The following is a 23361-nucleotide window of genomic DNA, read 5'->3' as shown; positions in this document are numbered from 1 at the left end:
CAAGGAGAAGATCCTGACCTTTAATTTGCTTATCATTGCTAAGAAGAAGCAAAGATAAGTTTAGTAGCCCAGCATAAGTAGTGCATAACTAAAAGATAATGTTATATTGACATTGAAAATCTGCCATTTCAATAATCACATTTTTACATGGTAATAGCTCTCTTCCTTCTGATTAACAACGAATCTTATACCTGCAGAGACATTTATATCCAAATAAAAAGAAAGTTGTCCTACAGGGATTCCGCAAATTTTGGAGCCTCCAAATCTAGCTCTTGCCTCATAATACAGTTCATGAACCATTCACTATTGAAAGTCCATAGCCCTCTATTTGTAGCCACAAGTGCATCTTCCAAGTCTTCTTCACATGCAATAAAAATTGTTTTTGATGGCTCAACTACTTTATCTAGCCCACTAAGAACCTGCAAATGAGGACACCAACTAATTTATGTGAGTTACAACTACAGAAAACCTAAAGAATCCAACAATGGCCATGGAACTAGGGGCCAATGTTGAGGAAAACACGACCATTACTAATCAAGAAAGCTTAAAAGAATGAAATGGACGGGGAAATAGATAAATAAAACAGAACCCCTTGTATTCTCATTTGAAGAAATACAATGAGTCAGACAGGTCAGTCTTTTACAGTATACATGACATCCCTCAAGCATGTTTGCTGGTAGGATGCCACATTAAATGCCTGACCTACAACGTAGTCCATATATCCAGAATTTATTGACATGTTGGAAGGCAGAGTTGATATGTAAAACTTCTTTTTTCTTGGGTGAATAATATGTAAAACTTGATGAACTTGAAATATGAACTTACCTTTCCACCAGCGGACTTTGCGATGGCTGACAGCATGTCAACTGGAGGCTGGACATGCACAGCAAGGCAGACGTCATACCCTTTAAGCAAAGCTCGGGGCCTTGCTTTTGCCCTCAGGATAACATCTTTCAATTCCATTTTGTATCTCAACTCAAATTCTTCATCTTTTAAAATAAATGGGAATTCATCTGCAGAATAAGTGGGTCAGCCAATGAGTCAATAAAAGGTGCATCATCAAATACTTGAAATTTAGTAAAATGTAATAGAGGCAGTGCCACACTTACCCACAAGTCTTCCTTTCCTATAGCTTTCTTTTAACCAACTGGAGGAGACTACCCAAGCACTGCATCATTGGTAATGATATATGGAGTCAAGGACCTTAGAGGACCAGAATTCAAGTAATAAAATGACAGATGAATGCAAACATCAGAACAGAAAATTGTAATGCTGAGGAAGTCACTGCATAGTGGCACCAAGACAGTCTAATTTTGTGTTCTAGATAAAAGTTGATTTATACAACATTCAATATCAATGGCTAAAGGATATAAAAATATTAAGTCTAGGACATCAGTGACCATCAACATTTTAACTCAACAAAAAGAGTCAGAACTTTGGTCTTTCGACCTCCAAAACAATATTATCTGACATTTCATGCCTCGAATATTCTGGTTTTTTTTTTTTTTTGATGAATAAAAAATTGTATTAAAGACGGAAAAGTGCATACAACGAGGCAAATTAAAAAAGCAAAGATTAAAAGCACTAGAAGCAACATGGGAAAGGCCCAGAGAAGATGGGCCGATCAGTGGCCTAAGAGACTATTTTACGGCTTTTTTCTTGCTCTTCCTTTTCTTAGTGGACTTGAGATCGACCAAGAAATCATCACCAAAAGGGTAGTGCCCCTTAACAGAGCGGTTACTTCTTCTGCATCTGGTTTGATCAGTGTGGGGGGGGGGGGGAGAGAGAAGGATCTGATTCGAGCTCGATAGGGAAAGGGCCTCGGGCGGAGTTTGGATTGAAGGGCAAGGGCCCAAGGGGTAGGGGGCCCAATAAGGAGCACATGGGCGATTCAGGGCGGAGTGTGGGAAGCTCGGGCCCATGGGCCAAGGGGTTCATTGAGGGGCTATTAGGGGGGGTAAAATGGGAAAGGAGAGGTGATCGTGGGTGGAGTGCGGGGGGATATCAGGGGTGAGAGAAGGAAAATCAACTTCATTCACTGAAATAGGCTGAGCATTAGGCAAGAGGGGAGTTTCAGAGACTTCAGGGGTGATGGAATCATGGAAGAGGAAAGGATCAGGTTGCAGAGCAGGGGAGAGAGTCGTCGGCTCAAGGAGGATCTCGACGAAGGGAAAAGGTCCTTCAGAGTCGGTGGGAAGGACAGGTCCCAAGGCATTGACAGTGGTAGCAGGTGACGCAGCAGCAGAAAGATGGCAGGGAGTGGGAACAGAGTGCAGGGAGGACACAGAAAGACTCGTCGGTTTCTTGGATCGACACCTCCGGTAGGTGAAGACAACCGGCGGCGAGTCTTCAGAGGGAGAGCAAGGAGAGTGTTCGGTACCGGCAGTGATTTGGGAAGCAGAGGGTAAGGCTGGGGGGGCAGAAGGTTCAGAGCTCTCATCAAGGGAGAACACGATAGCTGGAGCAGAAGAAGAGGCGATCTGAGCAGCAGCAACAGAAGAGGTATCATCTGAAACGAGACCAACGGTAGGGTTAGCAAGACCTACTAGGGCGTCGTCCACCTCAGGGTCCCTGATAGTAGTGGAGCAAGGGGTGTCCGGCGACGACAGAGAGGCAGCAGTGCCATCAACAGAGATGAGTTTCAGCCTGTCGATCAATGATCCAGGAATGTTCTGGTTATCAGTTGAGGTAGAAATCCATCCTTTTACACCAAAGAACACAATAGTGCCTTAAACAAATCTTACTCTTTATATGAAATTAATAGAATTTTAAAACTCTTAAATATGGGCTTACTCAAAATCAACCATAACATCCCTAAATATAACAGTTTGGTATTCATCACTTGCTGTTAAATGTATCAGAGGAAAGTCTATCTGGATACACTTCTTGACATCAAAGAAAAATATAATGAGAAAATTTCCTCCTTTTCTTTTTCCTCTCACATATTATTATTTTGGAGGAGTCAATTGGTCCCTTTCTGGGCTCTCAGTCTGGTTCTATGACATAAGACAGAACTGTACCAATAAGCTTACTGTTTCCAAACCCATGATCCAAAACCATTAACTATCAGTTCCGGTTCCTTAGTGGCTCCAACTTATCCAAGAATATATGCTTTCAAAGCTTTTCAAATAACTTTTTGCAACATTACAGTTCTTGCAAGTTGCTATAAAACACATTGGGTCTTGTTCAACTTCAGATTCCAACAGAAAGATCAAGAGCAGAGAGGGAGAACAAGAAAACTAAGATGAAGACGAGAACGGTGTCTCGCAAGCAAGAAGAAGAGCCTGCGGTTGTGTGTTTTCTCCAATCACAGGTCACTGATATTGATCAACTTTTAAAGCATGTAAAAGTTCTAAACTGCCCCTACTTAAGTGACGGCAGCACTACAAGAAAATAGAAACTGAAATAACCTAAACTTACACGCAAGAGGCAATTACAGAATTGCCCTTGCAATCACCATTAGAACCTAGAAACTAACTATTGCTAACTTCAACACTTCCCCTCAAGCTGGAGCATACAAGTCACCCATGCTCAGCTTGTTACAATTGGTACAAAAACTAGGAACGAACAGCCCTTGGTAAACATGTCTGCCAACTGATCAGAAAAGGGCACAAAGGGAGAGACAATCAGTTTCTTCATCACATAGTCTCTGACAAAGTGACGATCCACTTCTACATGTTTGGTGGCTTCATGGAACACTCGATTACCAGCAATGTAAATAGTGGCAGGGATGTCACAATACATCTTTACTGGTGAGTCTACAGGAAATCCTTGTTCTAGATGTAATGATTTAATCCACATCAGTTCAGCAGTAGTATGGGAATTGTTGATCACTAGCCAACCTTGCCTAATCAGCATCAGAAAAGGCTACAACATCCATGTCTATTGGGATGATCCTGGAGCTCCCTTGAGATGTCAACAACAACAACCACAACAAGCCTTGTCCCAACTAAATGAAGTCGGATAAATGGATTCTTGCCTTCCAATCAGCTCTATTTAAGGCCATACTAGACATAAGGCCTAAGCATGCATATCGTTTTTCACCACTTCTTCTAATGTCATCTTATGTTTGCCCTGAGCTTTTCTAATTCCTTCAATCTGGATTAAATCACTTCCCCATATAGGGACATTTACAGGCCTCCATTGAACGTAACCACCACCTCAAACAGCTTTCTCGAAGCTTATCACCTATTGGAGCTACTCCTAGACCAGCTCGAATATGATCATTCTGAGGTCTTGTCAATCGATGTATTCCTCGATTTATTCCTTTAAAGCTCAAAAGAAAATTCTATAGAACTGTGCTACGACCAGCTATGATATATGGTGTAGAGTGTTGGGCTGTTAAGAAATATCATATTGATAAACTCACTGTAGTTGAAATGAGGAGCTCCTTTGAGACATTGAAGTATACACACCGCAGCATCCCAATTAGCTTTTCTAGAAGATGACATAAACTGATTAAGGACCTTAACAGCAAAGGTGATGTCTAGCTTGGTAGCAATAAGGAAGATCAACTTTCCAGTCAAACTCCTACAGCAATGGAGATCATCTAGTAACACCCCATCAACTCCAAACATTTGAGGAGGATCTAATGGAATATCCACTAGCTTTGAAGCAAGCATTCTTGTGTCAGTTAGAAGGTCCAGAACATACTTCCGTTGAGATAAACCAATCCCTTTCTTGCTGCAGATCACCTCTATCCCAAGGAAATAGCAAAGATCCTCTAGGTCCTATTCCTGAAAATGTGACTATAGTTTGGTCTTCACCTCTTCAATGCTAGCCTTGTCATTTCCAGAAATGATTGTCATCTACATATACAACCATAACAACAACCCTTGTACTTTTGTGGCATGCAAGTACCGAGTGGTCAAAGTAACACTAATTTAAGCCTATAAGTAGTAACCACAGTACTGAATTTCTCAAACCACACTTTAAACTGTTTGAGACCATAGATGGCTTTATGCAGCTTGCACACCCAGTCAAATAATGCTACTGACCAATAACTATCCTTGTATAGAATGTAGGTTGGGAAATCAGAATTAAGTAATCCTCTAAGATGGCAAGGTGTAAGGGTGTAAAACGGTACGGTATGGAAAATAGGTACCTAAAACTGAAACCGTACCATTTTCGTATCCATATTTGTGGTTTCAGTACGAAAACGATATGGTACGGTTTCAATATTTAAACAGTATAAGAAGGTTATGAAGATAATCGGTGTAGTATTAGAATAATACTGACATGAAAACTGTACAATAAGGCTATGGTACGAAAATGTTATTATTCGGTACATTCTGTCAAAATAACGTCTAAAACTGACATTGTACATTGGAACAAAAACCATTTTGGAAAACCAAACTGTTTTTTTAAACAGTTTGGTATGATTATATAGTCAATTTCGGCTTTGGTACCAAATTGGCCCTCTTAGAAAGGTGGACGTAATTTGGAACCCAATGAATGTACCAAATCAGCGTCGTGTAGGCAACACTTAGTTGGGTGCCTTTTCAGCTAGGTGCCCCTCCAATGACCTGGGTTGCCAAATCAACTTCTCAACCATGGTTTTCCTGCTTTTGCAAGACCTTAAACTCCTGCTGATTCCTCATGTCACCATTTGTTTTGATTTCTAACCCGAACAATGGAGAAACATTGAAGAAGTTGTCACCAGGGAGCTCATTGAGAAGAACGGAAAACTAAACTTAACCTTGGCTTGGGCAAGCTCTTTTATTGCATAGTCCAGAGGTAGACGAAGATTATTTGGGTTATGCTAAAGCCATACAATGATGCAGATTCATCACAAATTGGGCTTCTTTCCTTAGTAACAAGTCTAAGACTAGACCATTTGTGTTTCGCCTTCAATTCCATGGGTTTATGTTTCAACAACAAGAAGCCTTCTCCCAAATAAATGGGGCAGCCTAGATGGATTCTTGCCTTCCAAACAGTTATTTTCGAGGCCATCCTAGATACAAGGGCTATGCTATGCATATCCTTCCTGATCACTTCTTTTAAGGTTACCCTCGGTCTGCCCCTAGTTCTTCTAATTCCTTCAATCTAGATGGAAGTTCCAATCAGCTGTCAAAGAAAAAAGAATGAATTGATCTTATAGGATCCCCAGGAAATTCTTTGATATCTTCTTGAGGCAAATGATTATTCACCTACTTCCAGTGTTCCATGAATAGTCGAGACATTGAGAAATATCCAAAAAAGGCATTTCGGGAATCGGTCTAATTATATCTCTGTTTTGGGCATTTAAGGACCTTCGTTGAATGTGGTAATGCTTCCTAGATTGACTAACTTTCTCGCAAGTTATCATTTTTCAGAGCTACCCCAAACTAGCTCTAATATGATCATTCCTTACTTCATGCATCCTAGTTTTGCCACTCATCCATCTTAGCATCTTCACTTCTGCTACACTGAATTTATCTATGTGATGTTTGTTAACAGCCCAACACTCTGGACAATATGACATAGCTTGTCGTACAACGATCCTATAGAATTTCCCTTTGAGCTTTAAAGGATTACATGATCACATAAGACCCTAGATGCACCTCTCCACCTTATCCAACCTATTTCAGTTATTTGGAAAATGTTATCCTTTATATCTCCTTTCTTATTTATAATTGAGCCATGGTACCTAAAATAATCACTTTATGGAATCCACTTCTCATCAAGTTTCACCACCCCATCATCTGCCTGATCACAACTAAAGTTACATATTGGATATTCTATCTTCATTCTAAAAGATAAAACATGGGTAGAAAGTAAGAAAATGAGATTTATTTCATTAGTCTAGTCAGGGTCCTATTTTGAGTTTATTTCCTTATTATCCCACTTTCCTAGTTAGCTTAAGTTATCTCTAACAGATAAAGGACTTAGTTCGACCTTTCCGTTTCAATATAAGAGTCTAATTTTCAGTCTTTTATATAAGGTTGTATAGGGGCCACTAAGAAAATAAATTAATGATCTGGATTTTGAGTTTTGTTTATTGCCACTACTGAGGTGCAATGGCATAGCATGGTTGTGCGAACAAGTGTGTTTCCTAAGGGCAGTAGGAGTAAGGCAAGTTATACCCCCTCCAATACCTTATGTACTTCAGGCTTTAAACTATGTAGAACAAAGATGGAATATTTAGTTTGTCACTTTGGTCATGATGGGTGGATGATGAGGTAGTGAAACTCAATGAGAAGGAGATTTCTTAAGCGATTATCTTAGGTACCTTGGCTCAATCAAAATTAAAAATAAAAATAAAAAGTCATATGGAGGATGATGTTTCCCAAAGAATTAAAATAGGGTGGATGAAGTGGAGAGGACTTCAAAGCTCAAAGGAAAATTTTATAGGACTGCCGTACAACTAGCTATGATGTATGGTGCAAAGTGTTGAATTATTAAGAAACATCATATAGATAAACTCAATGTAATAGAAATGAAGATGTTAAAATGGACGAGTAGCAAAACTGTGAAAGATAAGATAAGGAATGATCATACTAAAGATGGTCTATGAGTAGCTCCAATAAGTGATAAGCTACGAGACAGTCGTTTGTGGTGGCACGGCCACGTTCAATGAAGGCCTGTAAATGCCCTTGTACGAAGAAGTTGTTTAATCCAGATTGAAGGAATTAGAAAAGCTAGGGGCAGACCTAAGATAAGTTTAAGAGAAGTGGTGAGAAAGGATATTATAGTTTAGGCCTTATATCTAGTATGGCTACAAACAAAGTTGATCAATAGGCAAGAATCCATGCAGCTGACCCCATTTAGTTGGGACATGACTTCTTGTTGTTTTTGTTGTATTTCAATAAAGCTTGGGGGATTGAGTCCTAGACAGTATTTGTTTTAGAAACAAAAAAGAATAGAAGATATTTTGTAGCATTTTTTAATTGGTTGTAAAATATGTTAATAATGCAACTGTCTTATTCCACGTCTCTCTATACATTACGGCTTTTGTGGGTTTCTCCTTTTGTCCCTTGTAATGTTAGACACCTCTACATCATAGTTAGCTCTATGATTGCTATTGGAGTCTTCAAAGTGTTAGTGCAATTGCAGAATAACGGTTAGACTGTAATATAAAAATCATACCATGTATTCTGAGAAAACCAACTTTTAGAGAAACTTGATCATATATGGAAAGGAAACCATGACGAATACTTAATTAGAAGCTTTACTATGATATTAACAGAAGTCTCTAACATGAAGATAAAAAAAAAATCAGTATAAATGAGAGAGAAAGAGAACAAAACTGAAGTATTCGAAGGTGTAAAACTAACCCTGAACATAGAGCAATGCAGAGGTTTAGAGTTCTTCTCACTTTTCCTGTGATAACGTGAGTGCTGACACTTCCTTCAGATGTAACAATGCCATCGAGGTCTTCAATTATCTGTTATCAACATCCATTTATAAGAGAAACTATCCATAATTAACCAAAATAAAACACACATGGTCATGCAAGGATTTAAGCACCAAAAAGTTCCAAGATCAGTGAATTTAATATACAGGCAGCAAATAAAATATATTACTACAACTTACACAGGATGGTTGGTAATTAAATAAATAAGAATCATCTGATCAAGTAACCAAGCTACTTAATCATCACAGAACGCATGAAAAACTGAAAAGGAATGGGGGCGGGGGGGAATTTAAATGTGAAAACTGAAAAGGAAATTTGGTCAAGCCAGCTTTAAGAAGACTCATGATATTTCTGAGGTAGCACATGTCTATGTCATGCTCATTTATAGCTTTAATATTATTCATCACTTTCCGGGCATCACACCAGATGCTTGAAGCAATGACCAATATACCAGAAATATAATATAGATCAAAAGGTAACCTCACACTAAAATCTCAGAACTACCAATAAAGAAGTCAGAGCCATGGTTTAAAATCTCACTAGATTTCAGATGTTTCGAGGTCACAGAAACGAAACGTACCTGCAAAACGGAATTGACTGGTTGACTCGAAATTTTGGTATTTTGGTCCGAAATCTCGAAATCTGGCAAATTTCAGTCAGAAATCTGGAATTTCGGTATTTCAGTTCAAAATCTCGGAAATGCCGGTTCAAATCTTGAGTATACATGAGGATTCAAGAGTACATTATCGAGGGTGAATATAAAACAACTATTTAGGTTAGTATTTTTGCAATTTTATCATTTAAGTGTGTTAATATAGCCAACAATAGCGTTTTCATGAATGTAAGTTTATATTCCAAGAATGTTTGGATATATGAAAATACATTCAGATTAGACCATGTCAACACAAATAAGAGTGCAAATCAGAAAAATCATTGCAGGTTGTTTTTTAACCAAACTAACTATGGATATGTGTTTCTAAGCCCTAAATAGGTTACCCAGAGAGCACCAGACCCATATAGTGCATAAAATTCACCAAAACATACCACAGAAACCTGGCAGAATTAGTACCAGATTTCAGTGAGACTTGGCCAGAATCTCGAGAATTCGTTGTCTCGAGGTGGCCGAACTCTTGAACCTTGGTCATGACCCTGTCAAACTCCGGCTTCTGCAAGATATTGGGAGGGGTGAATTGGGGATGGACTTGGTCCCAAAGTAGGCATTTTGGACAGTTGAAGTGCTCAAGCATTAACTTACCCGCCAAGGAGGTGTCGAGTTGCTTATAGTGGTCTAAGTGTACATCCCCCTCCCTCTGGCCCCTCACCAACATAAATATACCATAGTTGGTGGATTATTTTTATAACCTTGTGGAATTTTATTTCTTTACTACCTTTATTGGATTCAAAGAGGGCATATTTTCTTATTCATGAACATCCTTTTTTGGGGTAAGTTTGATGAATAATATCTTAAGTAAATAAAATATCAAAGCAAATAACATTTATTTAAATGAGATTTGGCATAAGTATGTGCCAAAACCTGATCTAATACCAATTTAACCAGTTCAAGGTGCCCTACAATAAGAAAACAGCCACCTAGGCCCCTATAATTATCCTTGGGTGCCTAAGCAACACCTTGGCAACCATGAAATCACCAATCACTACCCTTAGATTGGAATCCACCTCTTCACAACAGCCATACATGTAATGGCATTTAGGAGATCCTAGGCATTGGAGCGGAAAAAGAGAAGTGACATCAACAAAACAATGGCATCATTCTAGTAGAGGGCACCTGGATACCTAGGCAACACATCGACAACTATGGCATTGGCAACCCAAGTTCTTGCCAAGTTACCATCACACCAAATGACAACCCCTAAATTGTAAAAATGGAAAAGAACCTAATGTGAAAACCTGCCACAATGGTCTACTGTTCCCATGATAGGGTGTTACAAACTAGGCTTTAACTAGCCAAAGTTTTCTTTGCTGCCACACCGGTTTCTCCCTCGTGGCCCTTAGATATGACACAGGATGTTTTCAAGATCCAACAGCTATAATTCCCCCTTGTAATCACAACCCTTAGATTTCTAAAACACGACTATCGCAGTCAGAGGGCCATGCAGGACGTGTGTGGCAGCAAACAAAGGTTCCTATTAGCCAATTGTGAAGCTGTAAATTAAAAAGGAAAGTTAACTCTAATAAAAAGCGCCCCCGGCGGGCACCCGCGGCGGCCGGGGGGCCGGGGCGGCCGCCTTGCGGGGGGCGGGCCGCCCCTTGGGCGCCGCCCCGTTGGGGTTGTTGGGTGGTGTTCTAATAAAACAATCACTACCTCGCATTGGATGGCATGATTCCTAATTACAAGCTAGTTAAATATAAAAGCTAAATAAGACATAAAATGACTTCTCTGTCCTAACTTAAATAAACATAATATTCTAGTTACTGATTGAACCAATTGGACCACTTTTCAATTACAAAAAGGCTGGAAAAATCTAAGAAAATAACCTACTTTCATACTTAACTTAGCATCACGTTTAAGGCCCAATACTACATAAACCTACAAATAAATGCCCGCCACTACCCTAGGTTGATTCCAAGGCAAAATGGCCTAATTAAGTGCTGTATCTGCATCAACTCTGGCTGAGAAATAAGGAAACAACTGTCTGATGATCTTAAGACATCCCATCTGTAGCATGAAGATAACAACTTTATGCTCTTCAATTAATTCTTTGGGAAGGAAAACAAGAATTTCATACAAAATCAGCCAAAAGTGTTTCAACTATCTGCCAGCAATTTCAAATATGTTCCTCAAATAGAGAATAAACCCCTACCTTGGTTAGATGTTCCTTTTTGACATCATCAGCCATATTCATCAGGATGATCCTAGGGCAATTTACTGTTGAAGGAAGTATCTTTCTGATAGGATCTTCATTTTCCAAAACATGAGATGGACCAAATAGTCCACTCTCTTTGGCACCGATCTCTGTGGAACCAGCAGCTGGATGGTCTTCATAAACCCCCACTAAAAGTTTACCTTCAGAAGCAGATATCGAGCAATCATTAATCGAAGAACAATTACCTTGATCTTGTCCACAAATGGGATCCCAATTAAACTCTTGGTGGCAGTCTATATGATGACTACCCCTTATCTTTTTTGACTTCAAAGATGATAATGAAGCTTCCCAGTCTCTCTTTCTTGCACCTTGTCCAGAGCAGGAACAATTCTTCATATAAGCATCCCCTATTTTCATTATTCCTGTACCAGTATCTGTGACTTTGCACTCGACTCCTTCAAAGTCTGTGAAAAAACAAAAAAAGTGGAGCTTGTTACCACTGCATCAAAGAAAAACAAAGAAAACTTTCTTATAGGGATGAACTAATTGAAGAAGCTGATGACACCCTGTAATAGTAGATCCAATAGATGGATTCATCTAAAAGAAACCATGATGAACAATAGCTACACTCTACCTACCATTCAGGTCTTTATCATCTGAGCATCCACCTTTCACTGCATTTACACGTTCGCGAATTTCAGACTGGGTGATGATTTGACCCACAGCAGCTACTTCTTTTAAAGAATTCTCCCCACCAACCAGCTCTTGCAATTTAGCAGGAATGGATGAGAAATCCTTGTAAAGATGAGAAACCATGAGAGTGGAACCACCAGGAAAGCATAATGCTCTCCGAATGTCGGCTTTAATTGGTAGTCTGCCAACTCTACCCAAGTTATCCACCTCTGCAACAGTTACAAAACCCTACACAAGGTCCACCTCTCAAACATCAAAATTACAAGCCTATCTTAATTTTACAAAAGATCCTACAAATCTCTGGTTACTAAAATGCAGAGATGCAGAGTTACTGGGAAAATAAAAAATAAAAAAAATAAACCAATAGACCAAGATCATTAAGTGAACTCACAGTATTTAACAAGCTAATTCTCTTAATAAGGTTGATAATGTAAAGGAATCAGTCAACACAAAATTGACAGGAAAATTGAAACAATATGCAGAGTGTCACTGAAAGATTGGAGACTATCTCAAGAACTTAGTTCCCACTCAAATTCAATTGCTGCTTTGGCATAGAATATGGCTTAATTTATTTTCTTAATATAAAATCTTGACGAAAAAAGAGGCTTCTTTTCATCTTGCAAGATAAGTATCACAGCTATTTCTTATTGTATTTTAAGGTAAAGATACAAAGGCAAATGATATAACTACTTTTGGTAGTTTTCAGTCAGTAAAGATACCACACAAACCAGATTATTTTAAAGCTAGGGGGACCTATCATAATCAAGCTTATAACCAATCACATTCGACGAGGTTATAGCTTAAGATTAGTGGTGAGAAAGGATATGCCTAGCTTAGGCCTTGTATCTAGCATGGCCTCAAATAGAACTGACTGGAAGGCAAGAATCCATGTAGCCAACCCCATTTAGTTGGGACAAGGCTTGATGATGATGATGATGATGATGATTCGATGAGGTGATCCAACTTGTCTCACTTCAGTATGTGCTTTATTTTCAGTTTATGATCTGAGATAAAACCCAAGATTAATCTCATGTGGTAATTATACAGCTCAGTTTTCTGCAAGGGAGTCAATCAGCTTTGTTACACTATTCAGTTTTTTCCAGTTAGGTCAAGATACAGATGTGGTGATCGAAACATAACTAAAATGAAGTTGCTGACCTAACCTCACCTGCAGCCCCTGCTCTTTCACCTTCCTTGCTTCCCCTCCCTGTGGCAAAACCCAAACTTGGCCCCTTCCCTTTCCTCTTTAGCACCTCCCTCTCACCGAGTTTTTTGAACCACTTGAGCCCCACCTATTCTCCCCCCTCTAATCCCTCTTCTAATTCTAACACACTCTCACTTACCACCCCTCTTTGCAAATCCTCCCCCCCCCCCTTTAACACCTCTCCAGCCCAGCCCACTTTACTTTCCCTGGCCCCACTAACCTTACTCAGTGCACTTCTCTTATTTCCCCTAGCCCAATGAACCAGCCCATTAGCCATCCCACCACTAACCCTTTCCCTACACATCCCACTGCCCTAATCCAACCCACCCTTACCCTTCACTCTCCTTCCTTCTCCTCTCCCTTGGTCCACCAATTCCCTTCTTCCCCCTCCTCTTCCTCCTCTAATCCTACCCTCACCTATTCTAGGGAAAGATAACCTAGCCTCCCCCTTATCCCATCCATATTGTGAAGGCGTCACCTAAGCATCTCCTAGGCATCCAGCTGTGTTTGAGAGTGCTGGGTGACACTTGCTTTATAAGAGTTCAATAAAGCAGGCACCTTATTGCCCAACGCATCGTGTAGGCAGCCAGGCAAATGCCTTGGCAGCCAAGTGTACGCCTTTTTTTCTAATTTTTTATATAAATATACCAAATAGAAGGCTGATATTTATCATCCTACTTAACTTTAATCTAGATAAATCTATTGATTGAAAGTACATTGAAAGTTTAACTAGTGCTATGTAGGATCAAGTATCAACTTACTTGAAAAAAAAAAAGAAGAAGAAGAAAAGAAAACACAACCTACCCCTTCTAAATCACAAGACAACTCTTCATCTTCACAATGACACAAATTTCTCCTCACGAAAGAAACACTCACCGTGGCTTGAACCAGCGATAATGTTCGGCAATCTCCTTCTCTTTCTTCTCTGGCAATGCTCTTTTTTAGACTCTGTGACTTACTTGTAAGCTGCTATATACTCCAAGAGTTACAGCGGTCATCCTCGGCATCTCCAGACACTCTCTCGCATGGTTTGAGATCTCGCTCGAGATATCACTTTTTTAGAGAAGTGAGACGAGATGAATGGCGAGGTCTAAGAGTTCCCACAACTCGTTCGAAATCTTGCCTATCTCGCCAGATCTTACCAGATCTTGCCATATTTCGCCAAACTCTCAATTTTTGCCAGATTTCAACCGGATTTTCACTTGCAACTACTTAGCACGTCTACAACATTAAAGGAAGATCAATCAAGCCCATTTCAAGTAGATCTTCAACCAAGGAGCATAATGATGTTGCTTGGCAATAAAAGTCCCCGTGGATCTACGTGGCAAAGGATCACATGCAATTACTATAGTAGAGCCCTCAATGAGGCAAATGCCAATTCAAGAGACATTGGCTGGTGGGGCTGGTGGCTACTGTGATCCACCCATGTGCCTTGTTGTCCCTAATCCAGTGAGGGAATATATGATAGATCTCCTCATGGAGTTGGGGGGCTGATGTGTAGCCGCTGGTATAAAACGTGGTCATGATCATGGTGTTGCTAAAGCTTGTGGTGGAGCTAATGCTAGAGTTAGTGATGAAGCTAGGACTTTATTGAATTTTTATCTCATTCCATGCTTGTCTTGTGAACTTATGAGTTAAGACTTGTATAGAACTTCTAATGTTAGTATAATTTTGTAGTTTTAGTCTCGAGAGTCGAGGTTGTGATACTCATATGGATAGAATTCTGATGACAATTAAGTTATTTGTAAGTATTTGATACACTTGCTTTTCATTTATATGCCTTAAAGGTTCTATATTGCATGTTTTATAATCTTGCATTCCCCAATTCTGCAACACTTCCGTATCACACTTAGGGTCAACATAGAACTCATACTTAGGGTTGTTTTCTAATAAATCTAGGGCAACCAATGTGTTCAGAAGGCCTTAGTTAGGCTACTACCAAGTTTGAGCCCAACCTAGACCTTACAACCCCTCAATATGGGCCATCGAGTTGGCCCATAAAAAGACCATATTTTGACCGGGATCTCACCAACTCAGTTAAGATCTTGGTCTTTTTAAGGGGCAAAATCCTTGGCGAGAGCATTGCCTGAACCATACTCTATGGTGGTCTTCTTTCCAGCTATAGTTAAGTCTCCTTCTCTTTCCCCTTCGGTAGCTTCCTCTTCTCAGGCATCAGTTGGTGTTTTTTTTTTTCTCTTCTGTAACTCCACATTGTGTGACTATTTCTTCAATTGCATTACAACTTACTTCAATGCTATACAATGATTATGTTAATGAATATTTAATCAAGTTTGCAAAATATTTCATACTTAAAGGGCTAGGAATTAATTATGTAACTTTTAGCTTACATTTCAAAAAATTAACATTCGAATGCCTTGACTACATAAAAATTAATAGTAAAATGCCTCGCCTTGTGGGCGCCTTGTCACCTCAAAAGCCTTCCATCACCTTGGTTACCTTGACAACCTTGATCCCATCCCTAAGTCCTTGTCCTCGAGCCATCCTCCACCTTTGATCCCCCTTTTTTCTCCCCTAGCCATTCTCTCGAGGCCGCCCCCACCCCCAGTTTTTTAATCATCTCCATTTCCATCCATTTCTTTATTAACAAATAAGACATATTGGAGAAGCGAAGAAATAATTATTCCCTTCCCCCACCCCTAGTCAACCCCTCTTCTCTGACAACCCTTCCAGACCTTGCACTTCCCACCCAAGCACTCCCTTCATCCTCTCTCTTTGCCTATTTCGTTCAAAAACCTCAAGCTGGCTTATCCCCTTCGCCATATCCACCCTTGTGGTTGATGGCAAGACCTTAGTTTTTTGCCAAGCGACTACCCTAGATGAAGAAAGTTCTCTCCAAAGCTGCTATATTGTAGACCATTTCATTGGCTCTCAAACCCCCTTGCACATCATGAAATCATCTTTGTCTAAACAATGGAAACCATTAGGCATTCTAGAAACCTTCATGCTCGATCAGGGGATTCTTATTGTTCAATTCTCAAATAAAGCCGAAAAGAGAAGAGATCTTGAAGGAGGGCCTTAGATGGAGATGAAGACCCCTTTTCCACCGGTTGTGGCACCACAAACTACAGCTCAACCAAGAAGACTTCTCTTCCTTACCTCTCTGGGTTTCATTCTTAAGGCTCCCCCTCCATTACTAATGTGTTGAGTGGTTGAGTTTGGTGGGATTGCTTACCCTAGGTACTCCTCTTTTCTTAAACACCATTACCTTGATGAAAGAGCTTTGACTTTCACTAGCATCTCATTGAGGTTTCAGCAAATTACCCCCTTTCCTCTAAGATCTTTGTCAAAGAAGAATCCGACTTGCCCTTCAAACAGGAGGTTTAGTATAATTGGAGGCCACCCCATTGTCTGATTTGTAGCACCTTTGGCCATCATCCATGTGTAGAGAAAGTCCCTTAAATCCTTGAGCCTAACAACATTACTTGGGCCCCTGGCACCGTTATCATTTCTACGACCTCCCTCGATGGCAATGAGAGGCAAATCAGTAGGAATAAATTGCTCGCCACTCTCGCCTAAGGTCAATCAAAGCTTTCCACAAATCACTTTTCTCCTTGAGCCATGACAGAACCCTGAAGCGCTATATGCCAGTGATGACTCCCCATATCACCCTATTCTTAAGCTACTCCTCCCCTTGTTGTTGCAACTAATTCCCGCCTTGGTCTCACCTCCCGTCGACATTGTCTACCTAAAGCCCTATTTTCCCCTCCACCGCCATGCCCTCTCTGTTTGTCATACCTCTTACAGCTATTTTCACTACCCTATGTGCCTGTTGCCCTTGCCAGTACAACCCTCACAGTTAGCATCCCAACCAATATTGCATCGAATCTTATGTTGACCACCATAACCTCTTCTCCCCTTTTGCCTCTTCCTCTTGTCACCTCGCTTCTCTTATCCCCTATTGTTTTTGCTTCTTCGCGAGCCTTCCCTACTCCCATCGATTCACTCTCACTTGACAATGGTCCTCATTCCCCATTTTCTCCACTTATGGGGCCCACCCACCGTTTCCCCACTTCTTTTCTTCTTTAGTTTCTAAGGCCCACCTTTCTCTCTTGGGCTCCCCCACCCTCCTTTCCCCCCCCCCCTCCATCTATTGGCCCATTCAGCCTCTTTCTTGTCCATCCTTTGATTGTACCTCTTCTAGGCTGGGCCTAGTCTTTTCCAGGCCCTCCAACAATACTGGGCCTAGCCCAATCCTTAGCATCCACTTCCTTCCTCTTCTCCCACCCCAAGCACTCTCTCCATCTTTCTTTTGTCCCACCCCCTACCTTCTCCTCCCAACCAACTAACTCCTCTCTCCTAGCCCTTCTTTCGATGGATGCAGATGACAACAATTGCAAGCAAGCTGATTTTTGCTATTTTGAGCCTACAGGTTCTATCAACTCTTACACCCCTTCCCTTCTACTTCAGCGTCATAGAAGTAGCCGGTCTACTAGAAGGCCTCAACACCCTGATGAAAACTTTATTATCGAGCTCATATTCTAGGAAAAAGAAGAAAAATAGGAAACACCAATTAGTTCCTTGAGCTTTTTCGTTGTTAGTTTCGGCCTTTAGTGCCTTGTTCATTTTCTTAGCATTGTTCTTTGCTTAGGGCCTTGTTCGCTTCAGTAGGGCTTGGTCCTTCGCTTTTTGATGTACTCTTTCCCTCCCCCTTCCTTTCCTTTTAGTAATGAACTCTTTCATCCAAAAAGATTGACACATGTCCAAATTAAAATCCAACAGCTGAAATTAATACAATAAATTAAAAAATAAATATATATAAAAAAAAAAAAAACCTAATTCCTTTCTCTTCTTTCCTACGTTTCACTTCTCTTTTCCAACAAACGGAGGAATCCCATCAGAAAAGGTCAAAGTTGATGTCATATTGCTGAGTACCCTCGCCTCATTATCTACGCATTTGTCTTTGTTTCTCAACAGTTTTTCCCACCTCTCCTCTTTCTTTTGCTTCACCTCCGTTAAAAACCTCAACACTTTCTCATCTTTCAGTTTGTAATCATGGTAGATTACAGATCCAAGTCATATAGGGATGGGAGGATGCAAATGGAGACTTACCATGGAGGCAGATCCACTGCTAATAGTATGCATGATTTTAGATCTTAGAGTACTTCTTATGCTTCTTCTTCACATCAAACCCAGATAGGTAAAGAGGTCAAGAGTTTTAATGATCCTGAACTACAGCAGAAGTGAGTTGCTAGCTACAATGCTCCGTGGAGAAATGGAGAAAGAGAGAAGAGAAGTGAAGAAGCAGGAAAGAAGAGAGAAAAGATTTAGGGACTTTTTATATGTATTTAGTTTCAAGAATTGGATTTTAATTTGGAGGGTTGTTGTTCATCAGTAATGAAATGGATGGAATTGAAAATGGACACGATGAAATCCCGTCCCCTCTCCCCCAATCTCAGCTGACTCCCTCTCCCTCTACTCCTTGCATTGCAGTGCCAACTCCCGAATTGGGTATTTCCAATTTCCTTAAGACCTCGGCCAGCCCCTTCTACAAAACGTGTTCCCATAATCCCTCCGATTGTGTCCCGAGCAAGGACCTCTCTGCCTTGAATGATAAGGAAGCCCTTGAGGGCACCCCAGAGACCAAAATCTATACACCTCCGTATGCCTCAGATCATGATGGTTGTAGACATAGTCACATTCCCAAGGGGCGTTTCCAAATTGATGGAGACTTCCTTATCAACTTCAAGTCTTCTCGAAAGAAGAAGATGAAGAAATAGGGTATTTTCTAGGCTTTGGCTCAGTCTCTCTTGGCTTTTTAGCCTGGTTTTCTGGTCCTTATTGCCTAGTTTTGGAGCTTCTTTTCTTTTCAGTTCGCCCTTTTAGCTTTCTGTATTGCTCTATCGAGGCCCAATATCCCTTTGTTTTGGCAGGGCTTTGGCCTTGTTTCACCTTGTATTTTCCCTCCCTCTTTGTTCTCCTTAGGTAATGAATTTATTTATTCATCCAAAAAGAATGCTTTATTTGATTCAGTTTCATTCAGTTTGGTTTTGAACATCCTGTTAGGGCATTTGACTGTTAATTGACACTTGAATTTGTGTATGTTATTATATGATATTTTAAGTTTTGTAAAGGGTTAAAGCTAAAAAGAAGATCAACACAGGTTAAGTTCCAAGGTTCAGGAAACAAGCTCAAGCTCATAGTCGAATAAATTATTTCTATGGTCCTGCCAAGCTCCAATTAACATACCTGTTTAAGCCAAAATCCCTCCGATTCCTTGTCTGCCCAACATAATATTGTACGAATACCAACATTTTGCAGTCTCTTTCTCAACTCCGCGTACAGAAGGCAACCAATCCCCTGAAAATCACTTGCATGCATGAAAATACTGGGAGAAAGAATGTCAAGCATATCTGAAGCTATTATAGTAAAATCTGCATTAAGAAACAAGCGCAAAAAGAGCACATATATAAAATGAACTTAGTCTCTAATGTACTAATCACATCAAATGCAGACATGAGAACAACCTTATCTGGTGCAGTTTAAAAATGCAAATTCATTATTTATTGGGAAAACTAAGGTTTCTTAAAGAGAATCTGGAGCCATTTAGGACTCAGTTCAAATGTTTGGAAGAATATGAACATTTGAATATATGGCTTTAAAAAGATTCTCATTTTCACCTCTAGTTGCTTTTTGTCTCTCATGTATTTTTGTCCAAAAACATCAATTTGATTTAAAATTCAAAGGGGAATCTTTAAATAAAAGGAAATTAACTAGATTAACCGTATAAAATTTAGCAGTGATATAAACAATCCCATTAACGAGACCAACAAAGAAGAAAATTTCAAATTAGCATAAGCATTTCTGCGATATGATATAATTAATTAATTAATATATATATATATATATATATATATATATATATATATATATATATATATATATATATATATATATATATATATAATTTTTATATAGTGCAAAACCTTGTTCTGACAGTCTGAACTGACAGCCATAAGAGGAATCTCAGCATACTGGGTGTCAGTGGGAATTATCTGATAAGTTACTGCAGCTATCACCTGTGAAGAGAAAATGACAAAGGATCAGAAACAACCTTCAGAACCAGGAAGACCTACATTTCCTTGACTAACATGACACAATTGCATTTGGTAATGTAAGCAGATCTACACCACATAAGCAGGCCAGCTTCCTCAGCAGAAGTGATCATCTAAGGTTAATTCACTCATTCAAACTGACAAAATAATGTGTTAATGGATATTATTCTAAAGGGGCAAAACCCTTGCATATCGTGGGGGTGCACATGGGTCATGCACATGCTCATTATTCCTCCCATCTTTAGTTTATTTCTATTTCAGTTTGTTTCCTTTCCTTATTGGGTTTCAAGCAAGTCCATTTTAGGAGAACAATAGATGAAGATTTTGTAATCAGATTTGAGGTCATTTGTAGACCTCTCTAATCTGGAAATTTTTTGAATAGTTTCTATTTTCTGAATGTAACATCCACTTCCCTTGATGTAACACTGTTTAGGAAAGTATTCCTAGAGTGAGATTGGACACTGGACTTTAGATAAAGCATGTGTAGGGAGGAGAGGATCATGCGAACTCTCTCTCCCATTCTCCTTATTCTCTTATCCTTCTCCACTCTTCTCTTCATCGTCTCTACTGCTCTGACTTTCTATTCTGCAGCTTCTGTTACAGTCTGTAATGATGAATATGCCCAAAAAAATAGTTTGTTTTCAGTTGACCAAAAAATAAGTTTCATTGGCCAATACAAAAGAGACCAACAGTAAAAATCCCCCATGTTGCCTGCACAGTCAACCCCCCCAGTCTATAACATCCTAATTCAGATCCAATGCATCACACAATCTAAAGGAGAAATTTGAGCACATGCTGTCCCAGGTTCATGGGAGTTGGGTGAGAACCGTGAGATAGAAAATGCACAACCCCCAGAAATACTCAATTGCATGACTAAATCTTCCATACTATGCAGGCTCAGAGAAGAGGTTTGGTTTGGTTGAATATTAGTCACAGAAATTGTATGAATGATGCAATTAACAGCCAGCAGAAGCTGACTACCTTTTAAACATATCCAATATCCATTAGATTATGGCCTACAGTGTGTATTGAAAAAGCTATTTCTGTACCCAAAAAAAAAAATTTAATTTTAAAAAATATACTTGAAAAAAAAAAAAGGAAGAAGAAAAAGCAAGCAAGCTTACTGTTGACTTGAACCCAGTGCTTACCTCTCCAAGTCCTTCGGTGGGATTTGATTTCAAAAGCAAAGTGCAGTATTTTCTGCAGAAAAAGGTTTAAATAGTCAACACTGCATAACAGGTAATCACGATTAAAAGTTTATACATTTCAACGAATGCATCGAAAATCAGTACAAGTCAATTAACAGCTTCCTAATGGTATGAGGAATGGTAAATATCTAGTTTTCAGTAACAAAAGAGAAAAAGGACAGAAAATGCTTTTTACCCATTCAATACACTTCTTTGCAGGAAAGGTGATTCCTTTCCAGTGTTAGCTGCATAATTCATTGCAGGTAGCTCTTTCATGTAAATAGCTAGGACTTCCTGCAATCCCATAAATTCCCTTGTTTAAATTCTATATGAAAAGATAAATATAAAAAGCTGATGGTGAGAATGTCAAAATAATAGATACCAAGAAAGAAAGAATTATGCAACCCTTAATACAAATTCAAGACATCAACACAGAAAGATGAGTAATAGCATTTATATTATGAAGAAGAAACATAGAATCCGCAAGCATAAACAATTTGCAGCATTTCTTATAGTTATTTGAAAGTTTAACGTAATATAAATCTGAACAGCACATAATGTTTCTACTACACTCAACTTATGACCAGGAAGACGGTCAGAAACTGTTAGGGTCAATCATTCCTAATGTACAATTCTGTAGATTGGTAAACTTTAACTGACTCAGATGATGCAAGGAGATGACTGGACCTTTGAGCTACAATGAGAACCGGATTGCTTTGTTATTTCAATAAACAAAAGTAACAAATGGAATTTTACTTTTTTATTTTTTTCCATCCTCTTTTAATAACTAAACAATGCCGTTGCACTCAATGCCCTTTAAAGTAAACAACAATTCTGTTCTGCTCGCTCCAAATCTGAGGATAAATGCCTCATGAATTAGAAAAACTTTCCAGACCATCTGGCAAAGCAGAATGCCCAAATTAAAAAGGCATTATCGACACCTAAGTTTCACATTGGCAAGCTAACGAGTGAGAGAGATGGCACCTGGAGCAAAGATTTGCTACCGCTATCCATATCTTTAGGATGAACAAGAAAGAAGAAAAGCTGATCACGCAAAGAGAAGTCTTTCTCCCCTTCCACTGATAATAGAAAAACGTGAAGTTATATCACCCAAAAACTCAGATACTGAATGACAAAGGAAGCACTAATTTTTCTCTCACCAGTAGCCTTACCACTACTTTCTCTGAACTTTTCACGCTGAAGATCATCGAATTGCTTCTTCGTCATGCGTTTTCTTGGATTATTCACTGTTCATGAAATTTCAAGTGAATAAAACACGATTTAAGTTTCAAGAAAAATCGAATATTGTGCTTCACATTAAACAAATTAATACCAGAGATTTTGATTTTTGCAGCATCTGACACCGAAATTTGAAGATTATTTGACTTGGATTCGTAGGTGAACTCGTTTCCATCAATATCAACCTTGCAATTCCCTGCAAAAGAGGTAGGATTGCAATCGAACAACGAAAGAACGAAAGAGTGGAGGTTGGGAATATTCAATTTTCTGTAATGAGTTTTAGGGTTTGTTTTCCGCTCACCGATTGAAATGGGTGAACAAGACGAAGATCTCTTGGCTCCCGCCATGCTTGCAACCTTCCACTATCGACGAAACTTTTAAACCATGCCCTTATAAAGGACCGCCAAATGGGATGTAAACCATGCCCTTATAAAGGACCGCCAAATGGGATGTTCGGTGAATTTGTAAAAATATGCGAGGGACGTTTGATGTATTGGTATATATTTAAAAATTTTGGCGGTTGAAGAAACAAATTTCGGGCCGGTTTGGTTACATGAATGGAGATTACATATTCAAATATGTAGAGATTTCAAATCTATGTTGTTGTTGGTTTTTTTTTTTTTTTTTTTTACAAAGCGCTTTTTTATATATAGGGATGGGAATATTACATATGCCGCCGGAAGGAGTTGAATCTATGACATTTCCACTGAGAAGTTAGGTTCCTAACCATCCTACTACTATTCCATTGGCAAATCTATGGAATTATAATTTATGAAATTAGATGTTTGGTTGTGGAATGAAATCT

At 39.4% G+C, this 23361-nt stretch overlaps 1 protein-coding gene across 2 annotated transcripts; it reads right to left on the bottom strand.

Annotated features, from left to right (window-relative positions):
- On the bottom strand, positions 1–22999 carry LOC149007768 (N-acetyltransferase). Of its 2 annotated transcripts, none has more exons than XM_089165857.1 (14): positions 22858–22999; positions 22651–22752; positions 22478–22564; positions 22302–22396; positions 21514–21611; positions 21279–21330; positions 20002–20094; positions 19265–19375; positions 11799–12081; positions 11158–11624; positions 8256–8365; positions 1110–1168; positions 826–1013; positions 1–419 (listed from the first exon to the last, which is right to left on the bottom strand). In XM_089165857.1, the coding sequence occupies exons 1-14, from the start codon at positions 22901–22903 to the stop codon at positions 231–233; spliced, it is 1980 nt and encodes a 659-aa protein (XP_089021983.1). In that variant the 5' UTR covers positions 22904–22999; the 3' UTR covers positions 1–230. The 2 variants fall into 2 exon arrangements, with proteins under 2 accessions (XP_089021983.1, XP_089021984.1); XM_089165858.1 differs by having other exon boundaries at positions 22490–22564.
- Positions 23000–23361: the final 362 nt, after the last annotated feature.

This window comes from Hakea prostrata, chromosome 8 (assembly GCF_041222555.1).
Source record: "Hakea prostrata isolate BN-2017 chromosome 8, UWA_Hpros_2, whole genome shotgun sequence".
Classification (NCBI taxonomy): Eukaryota; Viridiplantae; Streptophyta; class Magnoliopsida; order Proteales; family Proteaceae; genus Hakea; species Hakea prostrata.
Note: the sequence above shows the minus strand (reverse complement) of the source record. Positions and strands in the feature narration are given on the sequence as shown.